This window comes from Bison bison, unplaced genomic scaffold (genome assembly GCF_000754665.1).
Source record: "Bison bison bison isolate TAMUID 2011002044 unplaced genomic scaffold, Bison_UMD1.0 scf7180017864163, whole genome shotgun sequence".
Classification (NCBI taxonomy): Eukaryota; Metazoa; Chordata; class Mammalia; order Artiodactyla; family Bovidae; genus Bison; species Bison bison.
The window spans coordinates 2,429,953-2,455,910 of NW_011494735.1; the positions used below are offsets into that span (position 1 = coordinate 2,429,953).

The 25,958-nt window shown below is 39.0% G+C and overlaps 1 protein-coding gene across 2 annotated transcripts in view; it reads left to right on the forward strand.

Moving 5' to 3' along the window:
- PTPRR (protein tyrosine phosphatase, receptor type, R) overlaps positions 1–25,958 on the forward strand; it is a 276,685-nt gene that overhangs the window by 172,383 nt on the left and 78,344 nt on the right. For both annotated transcript variants that reach the window (XM_010841511.1, XM_010841512.1), the window contains one exon: positions 4,270–4,532. In XM_010841511.1, the coding sequence (XP_010839813.1) occupies positions 4,270–4,532 (263 nt within the window). The remainder of the gene's footprint in view (positions 1–4,269; positions 4,533–25,958) is intronic.

Below are 25,958 nucleotides of genomic sequence, written 5' to 3' on the forward strand. Positions count from 1 at the left end.
AAATAAATTGAAAAAAAAAAAAAAAATGAACCAGAGCTAATTTTCCACTAACACCTGTCAGTGGAACTAGGGAGAAGGCTGACATTTTCTTGGCTTTCTCATTTCCATTTTTAAAATATTTATTTATTTATTTGCCTGTGCTAAGTCTTTGTTGCAGCACGTGGGATCTTTAGTTGTGGTATATGAGATTTAGTTCCCTGACCAGGGATTGAACCTGGGCCCCCAGCATTGGGAGCTCAGAGTCTTAGCCACTGGCCCACCAGGGAAGTCTCTCTCATTTCCATTTTTGAAATATGCTTCTCCAAAACTCTAATGTAAACAGACAAGTGAATGTTTTGATTTACGTATTATAAGTGAAGTGAAGTCACTCAGTCATATCCGACTCTTTGCGGATGGATGGAGGAGCCATGGGATTTTCCAGGCAAGAGTACTGGAGTAGGTTGCCATTTCCTTCTCCAATATGTATTATAGTTGACTGTGAAAAAGCTTAGAATATACAATATATGCATTATCCTTGATTAAATAGATTTTTGTAAATATATGTCTGTTTCTTTTCTCATTCAGGAAAATAATTTACTATTAAAAAATGAAAAGCTGTCTCAAATTCTAATTTCATCTTCAGTAATTACGTATTTATCTTAATACATACATGTCATCTAATTGATATTGTTCTATTGTGGGTTTTGTTTGTGCAGAATGTTGACAAAGTGCTTTTTGAAGGTTATAGAAACTGAAAAGAAGCAGCAAGTCGAAAAACATCTCCCCATCCTTAGGCATTATCTTCAGTATTTTCTATCCTACAGAAAGTAGTTACATGCCACTTAATATTGAACATCATTTTTCCTTAGGCAATAATATTTGTCACAGGAATATTTAGAACCCATTGTTTCAAAAATTCAAGATTTAGCTTTACCGTTCCATAGTCAACTTTTATACCACCAGTATAAAAGTTACCATGTTATACAAAAGTGAACTGACATAAAAGGCAAGAAGGACTCTCCTTAATTTCCTGGCAGTTTGATTTATAATATGCATTTCTAGTTATACCTCATCTGTGCATAGTCCTTTTCCTTAAAAGAACTTTATTTTTTAATATTTCTATTTATTTATTTATTTGGCTGTACAGGGTCTTCATTGCAGGATGCGGGATCTTTAGTTGCAGCTGGATGGCATCACTGACTCAACGGACATGAGTCTCAGTGAACTCTGGGAGTTGGTGATGGACAGGGAGGCCTGGCATGCTGCGATTCATGGGGTCGCAAAGAGTCGGACACGACTGAGCAACTGATCTGATCTGATCTGTGAACACTTAGGTGCAGCATATGGGATCTAGTTCCCTGACTAAGGATCGAACCTAGGTCCCTGGCATTGTGGGTGTGGAGTCTTAGTGACTGGACCAACAGGGAAGTCCCAGAGAGAACGTTCAGTGTACAAAGATGTACTCCTAGATTTGGTGATGTTCAAACCCATTGCTAGAATCACATGGGCAGCAGATGTGATTTCAGAGTTGATCTTTAAGAATGATGGTGTGGCAAAGAGCATGCACATAAGGGGTGGGAAGTGATCAGTCCTTTGAAGCAGAGGGGCCTTGAGTTTGGCTCTCCCACAACTAACTGCTGACTTTGGAGCAGCCACATTAGTTAGCTAAACTTCATTTTCTTTCATGTATAATTAGGTCAGAAGGACCTCTATTTTATATATATAAATATATAAAACCTGTATATATGTTATTGACACACTGATAATGTTGCATTTAAGAGTTGAATATTGTGAACATGTAAATTATCTCATTTAATATTCACCAAAGCTTTATGGGATACTATTATAATCCTCATTTTATTAGTGAGTGATGACCCTCAGGTTGGGGGGGGTCAAGAAATGAATGTGCCCACTACACACAGCTGCAAGATACAACAGAGAGAGAAACATCAGGAATAAAGACTTTAAGTAAATCTTCCAAATTAATGTTGTGACTTGGGAGTAAAATGTTTGAGTCCCAATTCTCAGGTTCTAATATCATAGAGGTCTGCTCTAGATGTGAATCTCTACCATAATTTTGTGCAGTGAGGCTGGGACGGTGGTGACCTTTTCTTCCTTTTGCCCCAAGCACACAGGTGGGTGGGACAGCTGAGGTTCCGGACTCCTTGGAGGAGCCTGTAGCCAGAGAAAGAAGGAGGTCTTTCTTTTCTAACCTCCTAACGTCCTAACTTCCGTTCCCTCTGTATCCCTAACTAAAACTATATTCATCCATATTTTTTTCTTTGCCCTCTTTCAACTTATTTCTTGTTATTACAATCTGAGATGTTGGAACTAAATAAATTTATTTTTCACTCTACATTTAAATAATTCCAGGGCTCCCTTTCATATTACAGTTTCTATTTCTTCAGTTCTTCATTTGGAGTCATATCTCTCATGACTCTGAGTAAAGTTTTTTCAGGAAGGGTAGACAGGTAATATATCTTATGAAACCTTGTGTCTTTGAGAAATTGCTCCTGCTGGCTTTATTCACATGAATATCAGTTTATCTAGGTATGGGATTCATATGTCCTCTGTAATATGCATTTTTTCTCAAAGTCATAAAAATTGCTCCATTTTCTTCTCACATTCACTCTTCTTTCAATCGACATACTTTAAAAAAAAAACTAAGAATTTTTTTCATTCCATATCCCTAAATTCCATAGAAACAGGATACAGACTATTTTGTCTATTTTGTACTTCACACAAGGCACTGAAAAATAGTTTTGGATGACTTGCTTCTCTCTCTTATTCTGGTTTATTATTTACCATAACTCTTCTCTGAAGTCCATATCCCATCTTTTCTCTTGTTTTCATTTTCATTTGTTTCTCCTTTGCTATAGATTCCATGCAGACTCTCAGTTTTGTCATATCTAACTGATTGTATTTTCTGCATTCTCAGTTCTGTTCTTTATTGCTTAAAAGAAGATTTACACCCTGCTGCTGAGTTTTCAGTTCTTTGAATTCTTTTCTTCTTAATTTCAGTCTAATACCTTCTCATCTTAGATTGTTGTGTTTTTGTTTCATCCTGATTCTTTTTTTTATAACTGAAGTAGAAGAGTTATCATCAAGAAAGGAGAAAAAACTATGAAGCCATTATACTGTACATCTTAAACTTTAAACGTATACAATGTTATATGTCAATTATATCTCAGTAAAACTGAAAAAAGACTATATTAAAACATATAAAATATAAAATTAATATTTTTAAAAGAAAAGAAAAAAAAAGGGAAAGGGGCTTATAAAAAGGAAAGCCTGAGGACAGGAAGGACAAACCTTGATCTCTTCACAATTTGGTCCACTGGCGTGTCCCAGCAAAGTCAGTCCTATTCTTTTAAAAGTTTTAAAACTTTCTGAATTGAGTTAGCCATTCCAGAAAGAACTCTGAGAATGAAGAAACATGACACTTTGGCTTTTTTTCAACACACATTAAAAATTTTAAGGAGCAAGAAGTAAATAAGAAAATTCTGATTGTCCAAATTATTCTTTAACATGGGCCCTAAATTTTAATTTTTTCAAGTATTTACTAGATACTCAAATTAATGTGACTAATGCATTTCTTACATTAAGAACTTGTGGCTTATTGCATTGCTATGCTTTAATTAATACTTTATGAGACTTTCTTCTTACACATTGTAGTGGTTGCAGATCTCTATTTCTATAGAAGTCATAAGTCTCTATATCATGGCTATTCTTTCTATAAGTTTTCCATGTCAGTCGTTTTAAATTAGAGTTTACATGTGATCAAACTGACATCTGATACTTTTATAAAATTAGCCATATTTGTTTTTGAGTTCTATTTGAAAAGCAGACTCATGTACATATATGTTTAATATGTTTGTACTCCTTGTGAGGGCATGTTTGCTCAGTCACTTCAGTCGTGTCTAACACTTTGCAACCTTGTGGACTGTAGTCCACCAGGTTCCACTGTCCATAGGATTCTCCAGGGAAGAATACTGGCACGGGCTGCCATTTCTTCCTCCAGGGGATCTTTCTGACCCAGGGATTGAACTCAAGTCTTCTGCATTGCAGGTGGATTTTTAAACACTTGAGCCACCAGAGAAGCCCTTTGCACTCCATAACTGGAAACAAACTGTATCTTTTTGAAGAAAATCCTCAATAGTATAAAACTGAGAAATTTTCCTAGGAAGCTTTGCTCACTTACTTTGGTTTGTCTTCTAAGTTGGGATGGAGATCATATTCTGTTGTTGAACATGAAAAACTGACGGAAATTTTTTGTATCTCCTTCCATAGATTCTTTACAGATTAAAAGAAAAATTTCAGCTTTCCCTGAGACAAGATAAAGAGAAAAATCAGGAGATCCACCTATCACCCATTGTGTTACAGCCTGCACATTCTGAGGACAAGACAGCCAACAGCATGGTCCAGCCTGAACAGGCTCCAAAGGTACTGAGTGTGGTTGTGGACCCTCAAGGCCGATACACTCCTGAGATCAAAGCTACCACCTCTGTCTGCCCTTCTCCTTTCAAAATGAAGCCCATAGGACTTCAGGAGAGGTAAGAACTTTTTTTAGATTCCCCTGACAGGTTGCTTTTTTTTTTTAAAGAGTATTCCTAACTGAGAAGGATAGAACTAGACACAATTGGCATACTGGGTAGAATCGTTCATCACCAAATGAACACTAGGAGGAAGTGGTTTTTGTTGTCCCCTAAAAGAGTCTAGCTGTGTTATCAATAATCTTTCAGTCCCATCTGATTTTGATAAGACTTGGGTCTGGTGTAGACCCAAGTCGAGTCTTCTTCAACTACAGGAGAGCTTCTATAATCATTTATTGAGTGCTTTTTTTTTTTTTCCTTGTTTTTTTTTTTTTAATTTTATTTTATTTTTAAACTTTACAAATTGTATTAGTTTTGCCAAATAACAGTATCATGTTTAATTGTCATCAAAACTCTAGTAGATAGAAGGTATGGGAATAAGAATATTTATTAGACATAGTAGAGTATTTCCCACCAAAGACCACATTCTTGTAAGAAGGTAGAAAGAGTCTATACCACAAGTTAATTTTTATAAAGTTTTGCCTCTGCTTCCCTTGAGCCAAACAAACAGTAAATATCCCAAGCTTCATGACGTTATTTTTGATGTTTACCTGCCTTTGTGATATACTTGTACTGGTACGTTCCCATTTAAAGCAAATTTAAATAGGAAAACTAAAATAAATAAGGGGCTAACTCTTTGCTTCCTCAAAATTTTAAGTAAAGCTTTCCCGTGGTATGTCTTAAAATAAGAAGCTTTGTGCTTACATTTGAAATATGATTGATATTATATCCAACACTGCACATCAGGGTAGTGGGGAACTGAGAGCGTCTTAAGGTTCTTTCTCCCAGGTTCGTCCTCTGCTTATTTCCCTGGGTCTCCATTTTCTATCACTGTCCTTGTTGTTGCCTTAGGTTTTTAGATCATGTATGTAAATTTTGATTGTATTTTTTTATCACATGTGCACACATACACCCCACATTTCAGAAAATATATTTTGGGGCTTTAAGAATTGCAAAAGACCAAGTGGGTAATTCAAATTTCTTTGAAAATATTATCAAAGAACAATAAATGAAGTGAAAAGAAAGGAGTTTGTTGCAGTTATCTCCAACGTCCTATAAGAGTACTTTGACTCCATCATGGAAGGGAAATGGAGAACAATCAAGTCATTCTTCCTACCTCCTCCCCCAGAAGCCTTGGTTTCCTTATGAATCTACTTGGGTCTACATGGACCATTCTCTTACTTAGATGCCACCAAATTGCTGTCTGGGCTGCAATCTTAAAGGGCAGACAAGATGAACTTTCTCCCTAAGGCCAACCGGAAGAATGACTTCCAGACCCAGCTCAGCCATTTCTGGATTGAGTGATTTCTGTCTATCTGGGTCTTGCTTTCTTCTTCTGCAATATGAAGGAGCTAAACTTGACTTCTTCATTTCCTTCAGGCTCTTTTATGCTTGTTGCCTAAATTAGTTTCAGGCCTTTATGTTTGCTTCAAAGAGAAACCTTGAAGAAGGTGTCTGAGCAGCAGTGGTGTAGAAAGGACAGGGTGGCAGAAAAGATCTGGTCAGATGAAAGTGATAAGGGGGTCACAAAGATGATTTAAAGTTGATAATAAAACTGACTGAAAATCAGACTAATTTTTATTAGCATCATGCACCACCAGTTCTGAGCAAGGTCAGCAGTTTAGTCCTCTGGGGAGAATCTATTTCCAGTATCCTGCCCTTTGTTGGCTACTTCTGGGCATGTTTGAATTTCAAGGGGCAGAAGGTTAAGTATCCATTAATTCATTGAAATGAAGTGAATGTTTAAGAAAGGATTGCATAGTGATGGTGTCTTGCTCCTCTTTGTGGTCTACCTGGGGGACTCTGGAGAGTAAGTGTGTGATCCGTATTAAGTGGATTCCCTGCCTCCTGGTCTACAGACTTCCCTGCATCCCCACTCATTGCCTTCCACTTCCTGCCTTGAGCAGGAAAAAACTCTTCTCTCCACAAGGGCTCCAGCTCCTCCCTCCCCACCCTGATAACTTACTCTATCAAATTTCTTCGTCTATGTTCAATGGCAACCTTTTTGCTGATGCAATGCCCTCAGCATGAAAATGGTTCTCTTTTGTATCAAAGAAACTCCCTTCATCCAGTCCCTCCTCTGATTTTTGTCTTTTCTTCCTTTCTCAGATGTGTCTTAAATAAGCAGTTTTTTTGGTGCCTCTATGATCTTCTTTAAGTCTCCATCCTCACTGTTTCTCTCACATCTTCTTGCCAAGTATGTCAGTGGTCTAACCACCGAAGTCAGAGCACATGTTTTGTTTCTTTTTACATCCAACATTAACACCCACTTCCTGTTTGAAACTCTCTCTTCCTTTGGCTTCCAAGACATTAGTTTTCCAGTTCTTGAGTGGCTTCTTTTAGGCACTGATAAACTTTCTCCCCATAACTTCAGAGTTTCATCAGAGAGGTAGATTGAGCTGAAGATACTTCTTTAGGAATCAACCATGTAAAAGGTAGTAAGAGAAAAAGAGGAAGATGGTCTTGGATTACCTGTGTGTGGTTGAACTACCCAGAAAAGAGACAAGTGGTCCTGGGGTGAGGAGTGGAGGTAAGGAATAGGCAAGGGATATGGAGAAGGCAATTCAAGCATCGCTTTCTCTTGAAAGTCATTACCTCCTTCTGCTTCTTCCTCTCACTCACCTTCCAACCCAGATTCAGTTCCTTTTCCCCCATGCCCCTCTATCCTAGTCCCATAATCTTGTATGCATACAGTATTTATAAACTTCTTAGGTAAAATTTTTAATAATCTGTCTTACCCCATAAACTCTAAGCTTCTTTAGGGCACATATATGCTTTATTTGTCTCTTCCATATAAAACATAATTCCTAAAAAGCAAGAGCTCCTGTAAATAAATGCTGTAATGAATGTGTGAATGTTATATTGAATAAGCCTCAGGTTAACAGCCAGTTCTTGTAGGGAAACACCTTATTTATTCCATCATCCCTATTCTCATCCTGTGTTTCTACCATAATTCCCTTGCCAAGATGTCATAGTAATGAGGGTTTTAAGAGTGGTAAAAGATGAGAGATATACAGTGTTCCATATAGAAGAAACTTTTCTGAGAATTTTAAGCCTTAAAATATAATTTATGTTTATATGTTCTAATGGTGCCTTTAAAACAGCCTTGTGTTTTATAGCCTTCCATCTCCTGATCCCAGAGTGAAATAATAATCCTCTGTTTATTGCATGAAAGTCTGGCTTCATTAAAATCACCGTGAGATCATAAAAGCTGCATTATGAGTCATTTGTCCCCAAAAATCTTTTGGGTCATACCATATAAATCTCTCATCCCTTAGGGGGAGAATCTATCCCTCTGACATAATTGATAATAGAATATAATTTTAAATTAAAAATAAATAAAGGAAAATATAGAGACTAACTGAATATGCTTGACTGAGTACAAAGGGTATACCCTGAAAATTATGCAGATTAAAGAATTATAAGGGGACAGAGCAGTCCCCTTGTTTTCCTCTATTTCCAACTAGTCACCAGGTCATATGGATCCTTACTACTTGGATTTCCTCATTTTCAATTCCTCTCTTTGTGGCCATCACCCTGGAACTAGCTCTCATTACTTTATATTTACATTATTATGTCCTATGATTATAAAAATGGCATTAGGACTAATGGGATTATATATTTCACGTATATGACTTTATTTCATCATTTCTGTCTGATCTAATACTCTTCCCTCCCTCAGTTCATACTATACACTCTTCAGATTTATCTTGCTATAACAATACTTACATTATGTTACATTGCTGTGAATGAATCCTCAATAGCTCCCCTTTGCCTGCAGGATAAGGCACAGACCACCTTGATGAGCCTTAGAGGTCCTGTACTATCTGGCTCTGAATGTTCTATTCACCACAATGCCCCCAAGTAAACCCTGCAGTCTGTTCTCAGCGGGCCGTGTCCCTGTCTATGTGTGCGGCTTTGTTCACCTGGTTCCTCCTCATCCTCCTTACCGCTATCTCTAGTCTCCAGGTCCCAACACGAAACTTAACTTCTACCTTTGGCCATGACCCCTACTGAAGCCCACAGTGTTTTTTAACACCTCTGCATTCTCACATGTACCACACTTCTAGCAGCGATTTTAATTAAAGAATCATTCAGAAAAGGACTGAAATGGGTTTTTGATAGATTGTACTGTCCCCTCACCAGCTTGTGAGAGTCTTAACGACAGGTACAGGCTCAAGATATTTCTGTGTGTTTCATGTTCCCGTGTGTTCCGTGGTTCCTGTAAGCACAATATATTGTAAACACTTGAAAACTATTATGGAGTTAATTAAGTAATGCTCCTTTACATATGAGGATCTCAAATATTTATTTTAAAAATTCCATAAAAACAGATAGTCTAATGATAAACTATGAGCTGGGTCTCTGTGCTAATACTACTTGACATTTACTAAAAAAGTGACTCAAAAGGTTAATTAAATCCTTTTGGTACAGTCTTCCCAATCTACAAAATAGGTATTATAGTATCTGTTCGACCTTTTTTCAAAGGATACCATAAAATTAACAATCAATATAGGGACCTTCCCTGGTGGTCCAGCAGTTACACTGCTTCCACTGCAGGGGGCGTGGGTTCAATACCTGATTGGGGAACCAAGATCCCATGTGCAATGCACTGCAGACAATTTATTTTTTTAATTTTTAAAAATTTTTTGAATAAAATTTTAAAAACTCAATCAATACAAAATGATATTCTTCTTTTAAGAAGGAAAATTAAATCTAGTACTGTTTTCATTTTTCATTCTCCGATCTCATTCCATAAGCCTGTATTAAGTGAGTTTTATTTTTGAACTTAAGAATGTTGAAACTTATTTTAAATTGATTTGATACAGTTGAACCTGCTATCCGACATCATAAATATTTTTAACTGTTGCTTGACTTACAGGTTTTCTCATCCTGTTTATAAATTTGGATATTTAATACTATTTAATAATTATTAATATCAAATTAAATCAATTTTCATCTAACAAAGAAATTCATTTCCTACGTGAGTCCATGAATCTGAGAGCTACATTCAGGTGCTTGCTCCACACTTTCTACATGTATAACTTGCTTGTTCACCAGTGATGAGAATAGCACATGCTGTGCAAAGGTCTTGTGACAGTTAAGCCAGACAACCAACATCACAGGCTGGCTCAGCAGGAGGCCATGGTTAGCTCCTATTCCTTCTTCCTTTGTCCCACTCCTGTCCTCCTCAAATTCTTCTCTTGTCCCTCTCAAAGAAACTGTATTTTATAGCTGGTTTTTGCCAGCTTCCAAATGCCCAGTAAACAAGAGATCACACTCAGACCTTAGAATGGTACACTTTCTTCTGTATGAAGACAGAGAACTTGTAAATAGAAGTTTCTGAAGATTTCCCCTTTAGGCTATTGTGTGACTAATGGAGCCAATTTTATAGGAAGGAAATCAACAGGTAGATTCACATTATTTCCTCATTTTTCTCATCTGATTTTCTATTAGAAATAAAAAGCGAGCAAAGGCAATTAGAAAACTGTCCAGAAAGGAAGGATGGACTCATTATAACAAGGCACTTTCACTCCTGACTTAAATTTGCCTCAGAAATGAGTAAATAGGCGTATGGCATTAATGAAGGTTTTCTTCCTATCATAATCAAAGTCTCCCCAGACCTCCCAGGGTCACTGATACCCAATGACATTCATTCTCTAACTTTTCTTACACTGTACCACAGCATAGTTTGTTCTGGTGTCCATACATACTGTGCAAATGATGAAAAAGCACCCAGGTATGTGAGTTTAAAGGTTTTGTTAGGGGTTGCAACCTGGCTGAGCCTGGGAGATTTCTTTCAGAGCTGGAAAGATGTCTGCAGTGGAGGAAGCAATGGAAACGCAGGCATCAACAAGAGAATGCTGAGTGTTCTACACCTAAACTCAAAGCCTTTGTTTACTGTTATTTCCTTGGGGCAAGGGAAATGTCTTGACTTCCATTCCCCTGCCCTCCCTTACAGAGAGACATTTCAGTGCTCAAAAATTTTAACTTAGGAGCGCTGTGCAGTGTTTAGTTGCTCAGCCGACTCTTTGTGACCAGTCCATAAGGACTGTAACCTGCCAGTTTCCTCTGTCCATGGGGATTCTCCAGGCCAAGAATACTGGAGTGGATTGACATGCCCTCCTTCAGGGTGTCTTCCCAACCCAGGGATTGAACCCAGGTCTCCAGCATTGCAGGCAGATTCTTTGCCACAAGGGAAGCCCAAGAATACTAGAGTGGGTAGCCTATCCCTTTCTCCAGCAGATCTTCCCAACCCATGAGTCAAACCTGGGTCTTCTGCATTGCCAGAGGATTTTTTTTTACCAGCTGAGCTACCAGGGAAGCCCTTAACTTAGGAGATACATACTTAATTGTTCCTCAACTGATGTCCCTTTGGAGATATAAAGTAAAGGAAAAAGTGTAGAATGTGTACAACTGAGCATCAGGGTACAAAGCATAAAAAATACTCTAGAAATTAATATATGTATTCACCAAATGGACCCATGGGTGAAAGAAGGATTGAACTCCCTCATTTTCTGTTTAGTGAAACTGAGACCCAGAATCTCCTTTCTTAGTTGTTTCTTAGGTGTTAGATGAGGTTCCTTCCCAGGTAGCGCTAGTGGTAAAGAACCCGCTTACCCAGTGCAGGAGACATAAAGGACGCGAGTTCAATCCCTTGGTTGGGAAGATCCCCTAGAGGAGGGCACGGCAACTCACTCCAGTATTCTGGCCTGGAGAATCTCCATGGATGGAGGATCCTAGAAGGCTTTATGGTCCATAGGGTCGTAAAGAGTCAGACATGATTGAAGTGACTTAGCTATGCCCTAAAAGCAGCCTGAGACAAGGATTCTTGTCCCAAGTGATTTAGAGAAAGCTTCTGGGAGAAGCCTAAAGGTAAGTAGGGGAAGCAAAGAGATGATTTGCATTGACGTCTGGCCTCAGCCTGATCACACAGGGAAAGCTGGAACGTGAGACGTTCCACCTTGAGGGCATCTGTACCCCCATGTCAGTCAGCCATTGACTTCAGGCCACCTGGGGATGGTGGAGGCATTACTCCCCAGGTACTGCGGGACTAGGCCACTCCCACAGCCGGGGGCGATTCTCCAGAGAAGTGGCAGCTGCGTGCCATCCTCGGTCAATACTCCCAGCAGCGGGGGAGGAGAAGGTGCAGACACCGGTGTAGTAAAGGTGATCTGGGTGGGGAACCAAAAGCGTTACTCCACTCACCAAAGGTGATGACACCAGTTGTAACACAGCCAAGTTTATATTCCAGATTTCCTTGATCTTTCCAGGCTGTTGTGCACATACCATAAAGCCTCCTTCAAATAAACACTATTTGTTCTAGTGGAATTTAGAACCCGGCACCATGGAACACTGTCTATCAACCACGGTTCATTGGCTCAGCCTGACAATATGAGGATAATAATATAACAAACAACCCTTTAGAGATCAATCCTACTGAACTCCAAGTAACGTCAATGAAATTAACTCAGTGAGATGTAGTGACCCTTTATATGCACTTTCTCATTTAATCCTCACAAGGGACTTATTATCCCCTCCTTACAATCAGGAAACAGAATTTACATTATTGCCAAAATAGCAGAATAGTAAATTTCTAGGGATGAGAAAATGACAAACAGAATTCGAACCCATGCAGTCTGGCTCCAGAGAACGTTCTTCCAACTGGTACTATATTGTGGGGGCGGGGGGGAAGAAATTTGGGGGGTGTGGCACATTCCTGTCTTTTATGGAAAATATGTGAAAAATATATTATAAATCAGTATGTTTATGGAGTGTCATGCTGTTATTCCTCTTAACAAATTTCATGCTTGGCTTTTGGAATGCTTTTTGGTTTCTAAATCAAGTAGAATTCAGCTTTATTGTGTATGCGTGTATATATATATATATATTTATTGGCTGTGCCTTGGCAGTTTAAACATGGGACCTAATCACTGGACCACCAGGGAATTCCTCTAGATATCGGTTTTATGAAATTAAGTTTCAAAATGTTCAAGGCAGATAACGATCTCATGGCCCATCTAGAAACTCACTGTCAGCCGCAGGTTTTTCTCGCATCTGGTTGCTCCCACTCCAGAAGCCTGGTGGTAATCCAACATGAAGGACCAAGATGGTGGCAAACACAAATATAGTAAAGAAGGCAGTCTGAAAGGGAGACATGAGGCAGCAGCTCAGAAAATTCAAGTCAAAACTGCTCTCAAGGGTTGTGGCAGAGAGGTCTCTATTGTTCAAACAGCCTGAATAATAACTAAGTCCATGTCACCAGCCACTGTGCCTGCATGGGAAGAGAAGTTGAATAACGAAAGGTAGCATACTGACCACTCACCTACCACATGCTGCCTACCACCAGGCTAATGTATTGATTTCATCTCCTCCACTCTTCACAGCATCCCATGAGGCAGGTACTATTTTTATTCCTTCTTGCAGGCAAGCTAACAGAGAGAGATTGAATATCATGCACAGTGTCACAAAGAAATAAAGATGGAGTGGAAGGGTTAAATCTGAACAGTCTGGCTCCAAAATCTGCACATATCCACTCTGTTCTACATCCTCCTAGATAATGCAGATGATAACACTTTAAACTTCTCTTATTTTATAATCATATCCTTACAAAATGTTTTTATGAGGATGTCCATGTTTGGGGAGGCTTTGGAAACATGCTGCAGCCCTTCATTAATGAGGAACATCAAGCAGGTTTTTTCTTTATTTGTAGGATAGGCACAATCACATTTTTCTAAAGGGGAATGAGATTCTGAAGGGTTAGAACAAAGCTTTATATGGTTCTTTATTATTTTTTTAAAAAAACACTGGAATTGAAAGGATGGAGGCGAAAGTTTTTAAATCTGCCTTAAATTTTTTATGGTAAATGAGGCAAGTTAATAGTGGTAAATGAAAGAAATGACAGTGGCTACAACCCAGGAAGAGTAGAACAGAAATCAAAATATATTTTTAAGGAATTAAATGTAGCAGTGTTCTGCCTAAAAAGGTTAAAAATGGCCATCACTTATTGCAAGCACAGACCTAGCTTCTCTCCAAGCAGACTGAAATGTTTGAGCCTGTGTGAATAAGTCCCGAGAGTGCAGACGTGGAAGTAGCTCTACTGACAATCACTATAATAGCTCCTTTCCCCTCTCCACCTTCCTTTCTTCCCCACTCATGGCCCTTGGCAGAGTAACAGAGTAAGTCCCATTGGGTCCTCTTACTGCCCTTTCTTCCACCAGACCACCCTTCCCACAGGTTGCCTCATCCTGAGATTCAAGTAAAAAGAGCTTCTCAGAACATCATCCCACCCCATTCTTCAACATCTATGAACTTGAAACCTGATCCTGACACTGGCTTCCAGCTTTACGAGGTGATCTCTGTGTCCACTCACACTATGGGGTACAAATTTCAGCAGGCTTCTGGGAAGTCTTAAGGCCATTCTGTAGCGTCTGACCTATTTTTTAAAGAGAATTATGTGCTTCCCCCAAACAGCATGATGATAGCATTTCAACAGAGTTCTTGTCCTGACCTTCAAGGAGAGGTTGTGTGGTATAATTGTTTGAGGTTCATATTGACCAATTCCTCTTTCCATGATTAAACTAGAATTTCACTGTGGAGAGTTCTAAATGCACTGCTTTTTAAAAAAAAATTATTTTATATTGGAGTATAGTTGATTAACAATGTTGGCTAGTTTCATGTGTACAGCAAAGTGATTCAGTTATACATATACATGTATCTATTCTTTTTAACCCTCTTTAGGGCTTCCTTTATGATTCATTTGGCAAAGAATCTGCCTGCAATGCAGGAGACATGGGTCCCATCTTTGAGTCAGGAAGATCCCCTGGAGAAGGAAATGGCAACCCATTCCATTATTCTTTCCTGGAGTATTCCATGGACAGAGTAGCCTGGCAGGCTGCAGTCCATGGGGTCACAAGAGTCAGACATGACTGAGTGACTAAACCACCAGCGCTACCTTTCAAATTGCTTTCCATTTAGGTGATTACAGAATATTGAGCAGAGATCCATGTCCTATACAGTAGGTCTTTGCTGCTTCTCTATTTATGTATAGAGAACTCTCAATCTATCCCTTTCCCCTACCTTTCTCCCTTGGTAACTGTAAGTTTGTTCTCTAAGCCTGTGAGTCTGCTTCTGATTTGCCTGATAAGACAAATAAGCTCATTTGTCTTATTTTTTTTAGATTCCCCATACAAGAGATAACATGATATTTGTCTTTCTTTAAAGTCAGATTTCTAGTCTTTGCCAGCAGACCATGTTACAGATCTTGGTGTACAGGTTGACAGAATTAGGTAAAATAGCCCTTTTTGGAGAAGTGTTTTAATCAGGGCAGGCACAGACAATTCCCAGAGTATTTGGCTTCCTATTTTGAGAGAGTCCAGCTCTGAATCTCGGTTACTGTGTCAGGAGATTTTAGCTTATAGGCAAAGTCGTTAGCTTTTGGAGTTATTTGAAATGTGTCATAAAGCTACAGCTCGGGGTCCTACTCTCTGCATTTAAAGGACTGTATGAATATTTGTTTTCCTGTAAGGTGATGTTCTACTCTGTTCTTATCAGATTTTCCAGCTCTTGATACATGACCTCTTTTAGAAACACACTGAAAAATCACAGATCACTCACAGGAGATGACTTTAGCAAAATTATTTTTCAACCGATGGATTGGTTTGGTTTTTCACCTGTAAGTATATTACAGACATAAAAGTGTCATTTCCATTTAGCAATTCATCATGATTTGTTGTTCAATCGCTCAGTCATATCCAGCTCTTTGCCACCCCATGGACTGTAGCACACCAGGCTTCCCTGTCCTGTATCATCTCCCAAAATTTGGTCAAACTAATGTCCATTGAGTTACTGATGCCATCCAACCACGTCATCCTCTGTCATCCCCTTCTCCTCCTGCCTTCAATCTTTCCCAGCATCAGGGTCTTTTCCAATGAGTTGGCTCTTTGCGTCAGGTGGCCAAGGTATTGAGGCTTCAGCTTCAGCATCAGTCCTTTCAATGAACATTCAGGGTTGATTTATTTAGGATTGATTGGTTTGATCTCCTTGTAATCCAAGGGACTCTCAAGAGTCTTCTCCAACGTCGTAGTTCAAAAGCATCAGTTCTTAGCTCTCACATCCATACATGATTACTGGATTATCTGGGTATAATTTAAACAGGGTAGCAAGGCTCTGTTTTCTGATAGGTTCTGAAGTCCGCCCAGTCCATCTGATTGTATTGATAGTACTATGGGGAAATAGTGCCCTCCAGTGGATAACTGCATGTTGAAGCAATTATTAGTCTCGTCTAGTCTCTAAGAGTTGGGCAGGACTGAGCGACTTCACTTTCACTTTTCACTTTCATGCATTGGAGAAGGAAATGGCAACCCACTACAATGTTCTTGCCTGGAGAATCCCACGGACAGAGGAGCCCAGTGGGCTGCCGTCTATGGGCAGAGTTGGACACGACTGAAGCGACTTAGCAGCAGCAGCGGCAGGGAAAGGAAGCTGGCTCTTGTTTTTGTTAAAAAAAAAAAATCCATAATGACTTCAATGTCCTCTCTGTCAGATGAAGCCTAATCTTTTTTGGCAGATACTTTAGAAAAAGGTCTCTGTAACTTGAGAGCAAATTGGTGTGAACGTTCTCAAATATGATATGCTTTCTAAAAATGCTTAGCTTCTAATCATTTTCATTTCTCATTAAATCCACAAGTAATTTTAAAGACAATGTGTCAGATGGAATTATTATTGCCTACTATGTCTTATAATATATGAATTCTTATATTTAGGAGCCATTTCCCTCCCCTAAATCAGAGGTTTGAATGTAAGCCTCAGTATTTCTTCCCTTTTCCAGCTTTTTCACCCTGCCTGCCTCACTCCTCATTCCCCCCCACCCCCTTTATCCTCTGGATTCTGATTTCCCTACTTGGTGGTGTCGATAGCACAATGCCTGATACATACTGCACGTTCCTTAAATATTTGTTAAGTCTCAATATGGAAAGGGCTTTCCTGGTGGCTCAGATGGTAAAGAACCCACCTGCCCAATACAGGAGACGCAAGAGACTCAGGTTCAGTCCTTGGGTTGGGAAGATCTCCTGGAGAAGGGACTGACTACCTACTCCAGTATACTTGCCTGGAAAATTCCATGGACAGAGGAGTCTGGCGGACTACAGTCCACAGGGTCGAAAAGAGTCAGACACAACAGAGCATGCATGCACAATGTGGAAAAAGAAATAAGTTCTTAAAATTAGGTTTATTCTATGGAAAGAAATACTTCAAAAAAAAATAATAACAGATGATCCCCATCATTGCTCCATTGCTTCCAGACAGAAGTCCTCTCTGATTTCTGGCCTCATGAACCACCACGAGGGGCTGAGAGACTCCCCTTGTCTGTCCTGGATCTCACACTGCATCACAGGGCACAAACAGACACTTATAAAAACCCTCATTCTCCTGCTCTGAGTATGGTTTCCTGACTCATTAGTTTCACTCTTGTTACATTTTATTTGCTGTTGAATTTTGGTCCCTGAGTTAGCATCTTGTTACTAAATATTCAAAATAATATTCTTCTCCTGATAGAATCTTTAGTCTACCCACAGATTCTAAAAGACAAATTGGAATTTTAAACCCACTTGAAGCAATAACGTGAGTAGAAATGATTAAGTGCTAAAGGACCTATGAGAGTGAATACATTAAAAGTACAGCAAAGACCTGCTATATAGCCTGAAGGAATAGACCTCAAACCTGTATCCTTGGCCACATTAGTCTCTGACAGACACTCAACACTGCATCCTTTTTCCAGTCTGTCTTTTTTTCAATCATTCTCTTTCTCATTCCTCAGGGCACCTTTTATAGATCTGTACTGTCCTCCTTCCCCACTCCAGTACTCTTGCCTGGAAAATCCCATGGGCAGAGGAGCCTGGTAGGCTGCAGTCCATGGGGTTGCAAAGAGTCGGACACAACTGAGCGACTTCATTTTCACTTTCATGCATTGGAGAAGGAAATGGCAACCCACTCCAGTGTTCTTGCCTGGAGAATCCCAGGGACGGGGGAGTTTGGTGGGCTGCTGTCTATGGGGTCGCACAGAGTCGGACATGACTGAAGCGACTTAGCAGCAGCAGCAGCAGCAACTGTCCTCCTTAAATTCCCTTCCTTCTTCCCTCACTCTATCCATAGAAAAAAATAAAGACCTCTGGGAACAAAATATCTTTAAACATACCACACACACACACACACAGAGACCCATATCGAATCTCCTAAGAGCTCATTCATCTGTTTCCTTACTTCCTAGTTTCACAGGTAGTAGGGGTTCTTTAAATATTGGTTACATGATCCAATGTTAGCATTATTCATGTTTCAGCTGTGAAATGTCCCTTTAGTTCTAGAAAGCCCCAGCACAGAGGAAGCTTCTCACTAGCCATTTCATTCTTGGTGCTTACTTTCTCCAACCACTTATGGTGACCAATGAGCTTTTTCAATTTTTTTTTTTTTAGGCCTATCTGCTCCTGTTTAATGAAGAGTCTTATAAAATTAAAAAGATTCTATCCCAAACTTGTTATTGTAGCATAAATATGCATCAAAACACTTGAACAAGAAACATCATGCAGTTGAATGAGTCTACATTTGTGAAGTAACGAGTTACAAATCTGAGGGCTCAGATCACAAGATTGAAAGTTTTTCCAGGAGAGGCAAGATTTCTTCATCTTTGAATATTCTGTACAGCTTGGATGGGTGACTATCCTTATCCTTGTCTTTACTTTCTTATTGCACATTTTAAAATGCCAACCTTCTTTTTTAAAAGTAATCATAGGCATTTTGCAGAAGGAGGTGACCCTTATGATCTCAACCATGGTGATAATGGCTTGATTTGCCATCACTGTTTTGTAGAAGACAGTTTATTTCTTGAACCAGCCTTTAAAGTGTATTATCTTTTAAAATGTTTTATTGCCCACTCCATCCTCATAATTCATGGAGGGTTAAATATATCATGGGCAGAAACTAATAGGAAAAAGCTCTTATTTTAGCCAAAATTTGTACAAGAGAAGGACTTAGGTAACTGGAGCAGTTTAGAATAGAGTAAATTTCCTTCCAGTTGAATGGGTGAGAATTCAAGAATGCAAGTGATAAAGCCTTATGCATATGTAAGGTATGGGGGCAGATTTTATGTATTTTGTGATTTGGGCAGATTGAGTCCAAGAGCTTGGTTGGTACGTATTCTGGAAGAATGCACACAGAGATATTATTAGAGCAATTGGTTCCTCCATCAAATGTGAAATCCTTGACAGCCATGCTCTCAGCAAATGTGTGAGTAATGCCCCCAAATTTTCTAATTTCTGTTTTAAAAACCCTTCCATATATGACCTGTAGGGGGAGCACTGAAACAACAATATACTTACAGAGTGAAAATGTACTCCTCGGTGTATAATAGAAATTCCCAAGCAGTATTCTGCAGCTATACAGATCAAGGTGGGGAGGGTGTCTCATGAAATCTTGACTATGGTGTCAATAAGAGTCATTCCGAAATACGTTTGTTATGGGTTATCCTGCCCTGAGGTGGGAGCATATGCCCAAAGTCAATTGGCATTAGAACGTCAAAACCCTAAAAATATTAATAATAAGTAAAGTAATAAAACATGGCTTACACATGATTATATGACCCCACACATTATCATCCTTCAAAATACTACACTGTGTCGTTTAGTGAACGAAGCTGTAGGCTCCTTGGGATAAGGATGATGTCTTACATCATTAATACTTGTATTGCTTATCAAGGTACCTGGGGCACATTAGACCTTAACAAGGGCTGACTCCCCCCTCTCAGGTGATGCAGTTGGTAAAAATCTCCCTGCCAATGTGGGAGATGTAAGAGATGTGGGTTCCATCCCTGGTTGGGGAAGATCCTCTGGAGAAGGAGACGGCAACCATCTCCAGTATTCTTGCCTGGGAAATCCCATGGACAGAGGAGCCTGGCGGGCTACAGTCCATGTGGTTACAGAATCAGACGCGAATAAGCACACATGCGCTGAGCTGTGCTGTAATGCACCCCTCTCTCATCTCCACTCACTGTTGGTGGCGGTAGTCATGTGGTAGGCATGGTGGTAGTCTGGAAGTAGGTGGTGATAATAGTAGAACTAGGGCATTCTTGAAAAATCAAAAATACCACATTTTAGAGTGGTAAACCTTAGAACAGTGGTTCCCAAACATAATTTTACATCGTATTCCCCTAAGGGCTTGCCAGGTAGCACTAGTGGTAAAAACCTGCCTCTCAATGCAGAGGACATAGAGACGTGGGTCAGGATCCCCTGGAGGAGGGTATGGCAAGGCACTCCAGTATTCTTGCCTGGAGAATCCCATGGACAGAGGAGCCTTGCAGGCTACAGTCCCTAAGATCCCCTGGAAAAGGCAATGGCAACCCACTCCAGTATTCTTACCTGGAGAATCCCATGGACAGAGAAGCTGGCAGGCTACAGTCCATGGGGTCACAAAGAGTCAGACACGACTGAAGTGACTCGGCATGCAGTGTGCACACAGAGATGTTTATAATGAATATAAATCCAAAAATAACTCCTAGAAAAACTGTTGCTTACTCTCAGATACATTTTTCATTGGCCACTTGGAAACCTGATTGCAGTAAAAAAAAAAAAAAAGTGATAATTTCTCTTAGAAGTTCTTTTGTGAAGTTTTCTTTTGTACTTCTTTATGATTAATTTTAATACATTATGTACCATTTATGCTGAGAAGTTAAATATTCTGATTTTTTATCATTATAACCCATTCTAAAATTGACATTTTATCTTATCATTATAATTAAAGTCTTTAATCACCTTTTCTCAAAAGTAATTCAGTTTTTTAATGTTCAGCAAAAACTCCTCTCCAGGAGGACTTTTATATCAATAAATGTCTGAGTGTTTTAATCTTCTGAGAAAGGAAAAATTAAGACTGGGACCCAGAACTCAATATCACCCAGCATGGGGCCCTTACAAGTTTATGAGACAGTTTCAAGATTTCTTCTTTACTATATTGCCACCTGAAGCCTTTGGTATGATCAAATATACAGCAATAAACATGTGGCATCTTTAACACCAGGTAGGAATTTTAATATATATATTATTTCTACCAAAAACCAATCCCACCCCGCCAACTCTTCCCCATAATCTTCCCTATATGTACCAAAATTTTGAAAAAAAAAAAAATTTGAAAAGAGGAAATGGAAATAGTAGGAAAGAACCTTATTTTTTAAATGCAAGCTATCCCACAATGACAATAGTAATAACAGTTAACATTATATTGAGTGTTTACTACATTCCGGGCACTGTTCCAAATGCTTTACGTGTGTAGCTTAAATACAAAACAGTCCTGCAGTTATTACCCCTGTTTAACAGGAGGAACATGGACCCAAGAAGTTTTATCACTTGCTCAAGCTGGTCGTGGGAACCATAAAAAGAATATAGGTGATCTGGCCTCAGACTCCAAGCTGTCAACTGTTGTACATACATTTCTAGGGCATTAAATTTCTACCTAGATTTGAAGCCTGATTTTTGTGTTATAGTGTCTTGCTCACAACAGACACAACACATAGATATTTGTTGCATCGAATTGGATTTCTGATGAAATGTTCCTGAATTCAACTGACCAAAATACAAGCAAAAAGATAGAGTAGACCTTTTGAAAAAGAAGTGGAAGGATGAGGAGGGGGAGAGGGAAGCAGGGAGGGGTAGTGGGTTGGGGAAAGAGGAGAAGCAAGAGGAGGAGGAAGGGTGAGGGCATCGTTCCCTACTGGGCTTCAGCGTGGGTCCCCTGGACAGTGTCTAAAAGTTATGTTGAAAACATCACCTGTCTTCATGATCAGTCTCTGATATGAGTCTACACAAGAAGCAATACTATTTAATTATGATTTTCTTATTTAGGCTTAGGTCCTAGAAGACCCTACCTTAGCAAAGAGAGATAAACTCATTGAGTTTGCCTTCAACCAGAGTTTTGTTGGAGTCCTGAATGGTGAATCCATTCATCCTAGAACTTAAGAGATAGTCCAGAAATAAAGTCATCATTTGACTCATCTGTCTCAGAGTCAGATGTTTAACCCTTTAATATTTAAAGTTTCAGGACAGTTGGTAAGGGAAACAATAAATAAAGTATTGCTATGTCATTATTATAAAAATAATCACTTTGTTCTGATTGTTTTCCATTCTTTCCCACCATTTTCTCTATTCTATTAAAATGGTTTGTACCACAAGGACAATTGTCAGTTTATATAAACTCACCCAACTTAGCTGTTGGTACATTTTTTTTTTTTTAACCAGTATTCAGTTCCCAAATCAAGAACTGGGGAATCTGAAAATATTTAGTGACAGAAGCATAAAAATGTAATACATTGAAAAGATTTAGATTTCCTGACTAAAATTTAGAGCTTTTCCTAGATTTAGTGGATAATTTTACTCCATTGTCCTTTATTTATTCTTAGCATAGCTTGAGGGGATTGTTTTCAGGATAATGTCAGGATAATTGTTCAAAACTGAGCTATGGGCCAACCCAAGGGCATTCTCCTGGGAGCAGTTAAGCTAAAACATACAAAAGATCTCTCCTCCTATCAAAATTATCTCTTCTTAAAGATAAATGAGGAAAGGTTTGACATGAGATAAAGATAAAAGCAAAATAAATCAGTGACTAAATGTCTTATGTGATCTGAGGACATAGTTAGATGGCAAATACATTACGTCTCCCAGTCTCTTCATGCTGGCTTTATAACGGGATAATATATAAGATGTCTTTTGTACACAGTTGACAACCTTCCTTTCTCAGAAAGATAGTGTTGACCATGAGGCTGTGCAAAATGTTGGTAGATATGAGAAATCAATGTTTATCCAACTCATTAATTTTTTTCAATTTTTAATGTACTATACAAATAATATGTTCTTACTGCAGAAGTGTTGAAAGCATATTTAAGCCAAAACAAAAGCATAGCAGTTATTTCATGGTCAGTTCCACCACCAGAGGGAACCACCATGAACACTTTTTATATATCCCTCTAGACTTACATGCACACATACACGTCCTCACACACACCAGACCTCTACTAATCGCTGGTAACTGTAAGAATAAGCATCAGCCGTAGTTTTAACAGTAGCAGTAGCAGTGTTAGCTATCAAAGGTGAGCTAGCAATATCAGTAACAGGAGAATCCATAACCACAGTAGTTGTAAATGCAGAGAAAGCTGTGATGATTGTAGCAGCTGTCTTGGCAATGGAAATGGCATCAGTAGCAGCACAGTAGCATAATAATATTAATAATATCAGCTAAGAGTTACGTAGCACTTACCATGTACTGAGCACTGTTCTAAGTGTTTCACATGCTATGCTATGCTAAGTCACTTCAGTCGTGTCCGACTCTGTGTGACCCCACAGACGGCAGCCCACCAGGCTCCCCCGTCCCTGGGATTCTCCAGGCAAGAACACTGGAGTGGGTTGCCATTTCCTTCTCCAATGCATGAAAGTGAAAAGTGAAAGTGAAGTTGCTCAGTCGTGTCCGACTCCTAGCGACCCCATGGACTGCAGCCCACCAGGCTCCTCCATCCATGGGACTGTCCAGGCAAAAGTACTGGGGTGGGGTGCCATTGCCTTCTCAGAAGTGTTTCACATAGACTGTCTCAATTAATTTCCACAACAACCTGATGAAGTAAATGTATTAGTGTATCCCCATTTTTACAGATGAGAAAACTGATGTACATTCCAGTTAGAACTTGGCCAAGATCACACAGTCTTCATTTAATCTTAGCCAGAAGGCCAAGAAGAGATCAAGATCACCCAGTCTTAAGGGACAGAACCTGAATTTGATCCCCAGCCAGTCTGACCCTGTAACCCACTTTAACCAGGATGCTGGTAGTAATAACATGAATTCTAAGATATAGTATGAGTAGTATTTTACAATTTACCTATTTATTTATATTATGAATGGATGAATTTTGAGAATGATCCTGAAATTGGAAAAATAGAAGAGGAAGATATGAACTAGCTTCCCAAAAAACATCTCTTTCAACTAAAATGATCATTTCTTACAATTTTCAAAGTAAAGTGTCTTTCAAAGATAATATATTTTGCAAACATTTCTGCCCCCTTTTCCATTAGCCCTCAACAATCTGTCCCTATCCTTTTGGGTGCCTGTCTAACATTTTCGAGTCTCTGAAGGCAGTTTCTTAAAAATAGAAAGCAAATGAACCATACTGCCTAATTTGTTATATCCTCAGTTTATAGATGAGTCTCCATATATTTAGATATATGGAGATATATGGAGTATTTATGTTTAATAAGTATTTGTGAGTAAATGAATAAAGCAATAAGAAATAAAATTTTAGAATACACACTAGAGGCAAACAGAACTTTATTGGACCAAACACATACAAATGCAATAAGAATAATATTTAATGCTGATGGCAACAGCAGCCAAGGGAATAAGAAAAACTTACACACAAGAAGAAAAGGTAAATGACGTTGATGCTTTGGTTCTGAATTGACTCTGTTTCACCTTCCATAATTCCAGATTTTGGACATTTAAGTTACAAATAATATTAATATTTAATCTGCCTGTACACTTGGACTGTCCTTATAGAAAAGATTTCCTTTGCTCCCTGAAAGCTATAAATATAAGTCAAGATAGAGTCAAAACTGAAGCAAAAATTGACTTTGGTGCATTAGTAAAATTTTATCTTTTGTATGATGAGAAATATTTAATCTTGGGCAAAATATATGGCCCCTAACATAAGTTTTCATTTTTGTGTGCTTTTTAATGGTTTCAAGCTGCCAGCAATGGCAAAACTGGAAGTCAATGTACTTCAAATATAAAGTAACTTAAAAGAAAAAACAATCCCCTCAAAAGTCATCTTAGGACTTTTCTGCTCAGAGTTTCAAGCTGAAGTTTCAGTGATATGACTTGATTTAATTTCCAAGACTCTTATCTGTAGTTTATTCTTGTTACTGCAGTTGCTACTGGTTTTTAACTTTGTACACAGGAAACCAGTGCCAATCAATTTTGTTCCCAAGGTGACAGGAAGCCCTGGTTGGTCAGATGTTGATTGTGCTTGCTGTTCATGCTCCATCCATCATATTTTCTTCCCTTTTGGCTGAACTTAAGACAAATTAATCCGTGATCAACATCTGGCAGACAGTTTTGGTGTCTTCTCGGTGATTTGTTTGTTGACCTGCATGGTTAAAAAGTAAAAATCCAGTGCATAAAACCTGCAGACTCTAAAGAGAAATGCTGGCAAGAATCCCTTGTAAGGGCATGCATAGAAGGCCCATCTTTTGGCTTTTTCATTGAAAATGTGAATTTTCTCAAGTAATGAAACATCTGCTGAATAAATATTTCACCTTTTTTGTGATGGTCAGCTGCTTACCTCACCCTATTGTAAATTCCAGAGATGAAATGTGGAACAGGGAACAAGGAAGGACTTGGAGAATGGTAAGCTTTTTAGCAGGTCTCCGCTGTTGGTGATCAACCACCTGCATCTTTCCTCCATAGTAAGTCCTGTTCCATATAAACATACCCCTTATCACTAAGTACACTGAAAGCAAACGTTGGTACCCAGAACATGACAAATAACAGAACTCACAATTAGAAGCTAGGTGTAAAATCAAGCCCAGTGACCTTCCCATCACTCAAAGCCTGTCTTCTTTGCAACTTCTTCTTTCAAACTCACAGTTTATGATTCTATGAAAAGAAAAATTGTCAACTGTCTACTTGCTTTGCAAACTGCTTTTTAGAAATCATTAAAGATGGCGATACTAAAATGGATGTCAGATATTATCATGTCTAGTAATAGTAAACATTTCTCATGAGAAATGTACAAGAAATTCTTTTTTTTTTTTTTCCTGTGCAGGAAAATGAAGGAAGGTAAAATGCAGGAAGGTGAGATTAAGATAAACCTAAAAAGGGCAGGTATGCTGGACCGGATAGGCATTTCCTGTTCCTAAAATGTCTTGTGTTCTTACACAGGAAAAGCATTCTTATCCACCCGAGGCATTTGCAAGTCCTAGCCACAAGACCTAAAAGTACCCTGGCTTGTGGTGGTAAGAAAGCAGGAAAGAAGTGGGTGGGAGAGGAAGTGTCCGTGGTAGGTCCATAACCAGGACAAGTTTCCCAAAAGGTAGAAATACATCCATGTCTCCTTTGAGAACAAATTCTGCTAGTTTGTGCTTTCCTAATACTTCCATACCAAAAATTGGATACCTTTAAAATTGGGTTGGTTCAGGCAATTGAGTCACCACAGAATTGGTAAGCCTGCCCGTTGCGAGTTCACTCCCCTTCCTAACCCTCCCACTTCAATGTCTTCCAACTCCCCTCCCAAAGATTACTTTCCTGATGCATTAGCAGGAGGAGTTTCGATCCACTTGTTTTACTTTTTCACTAAAATATCTTCCT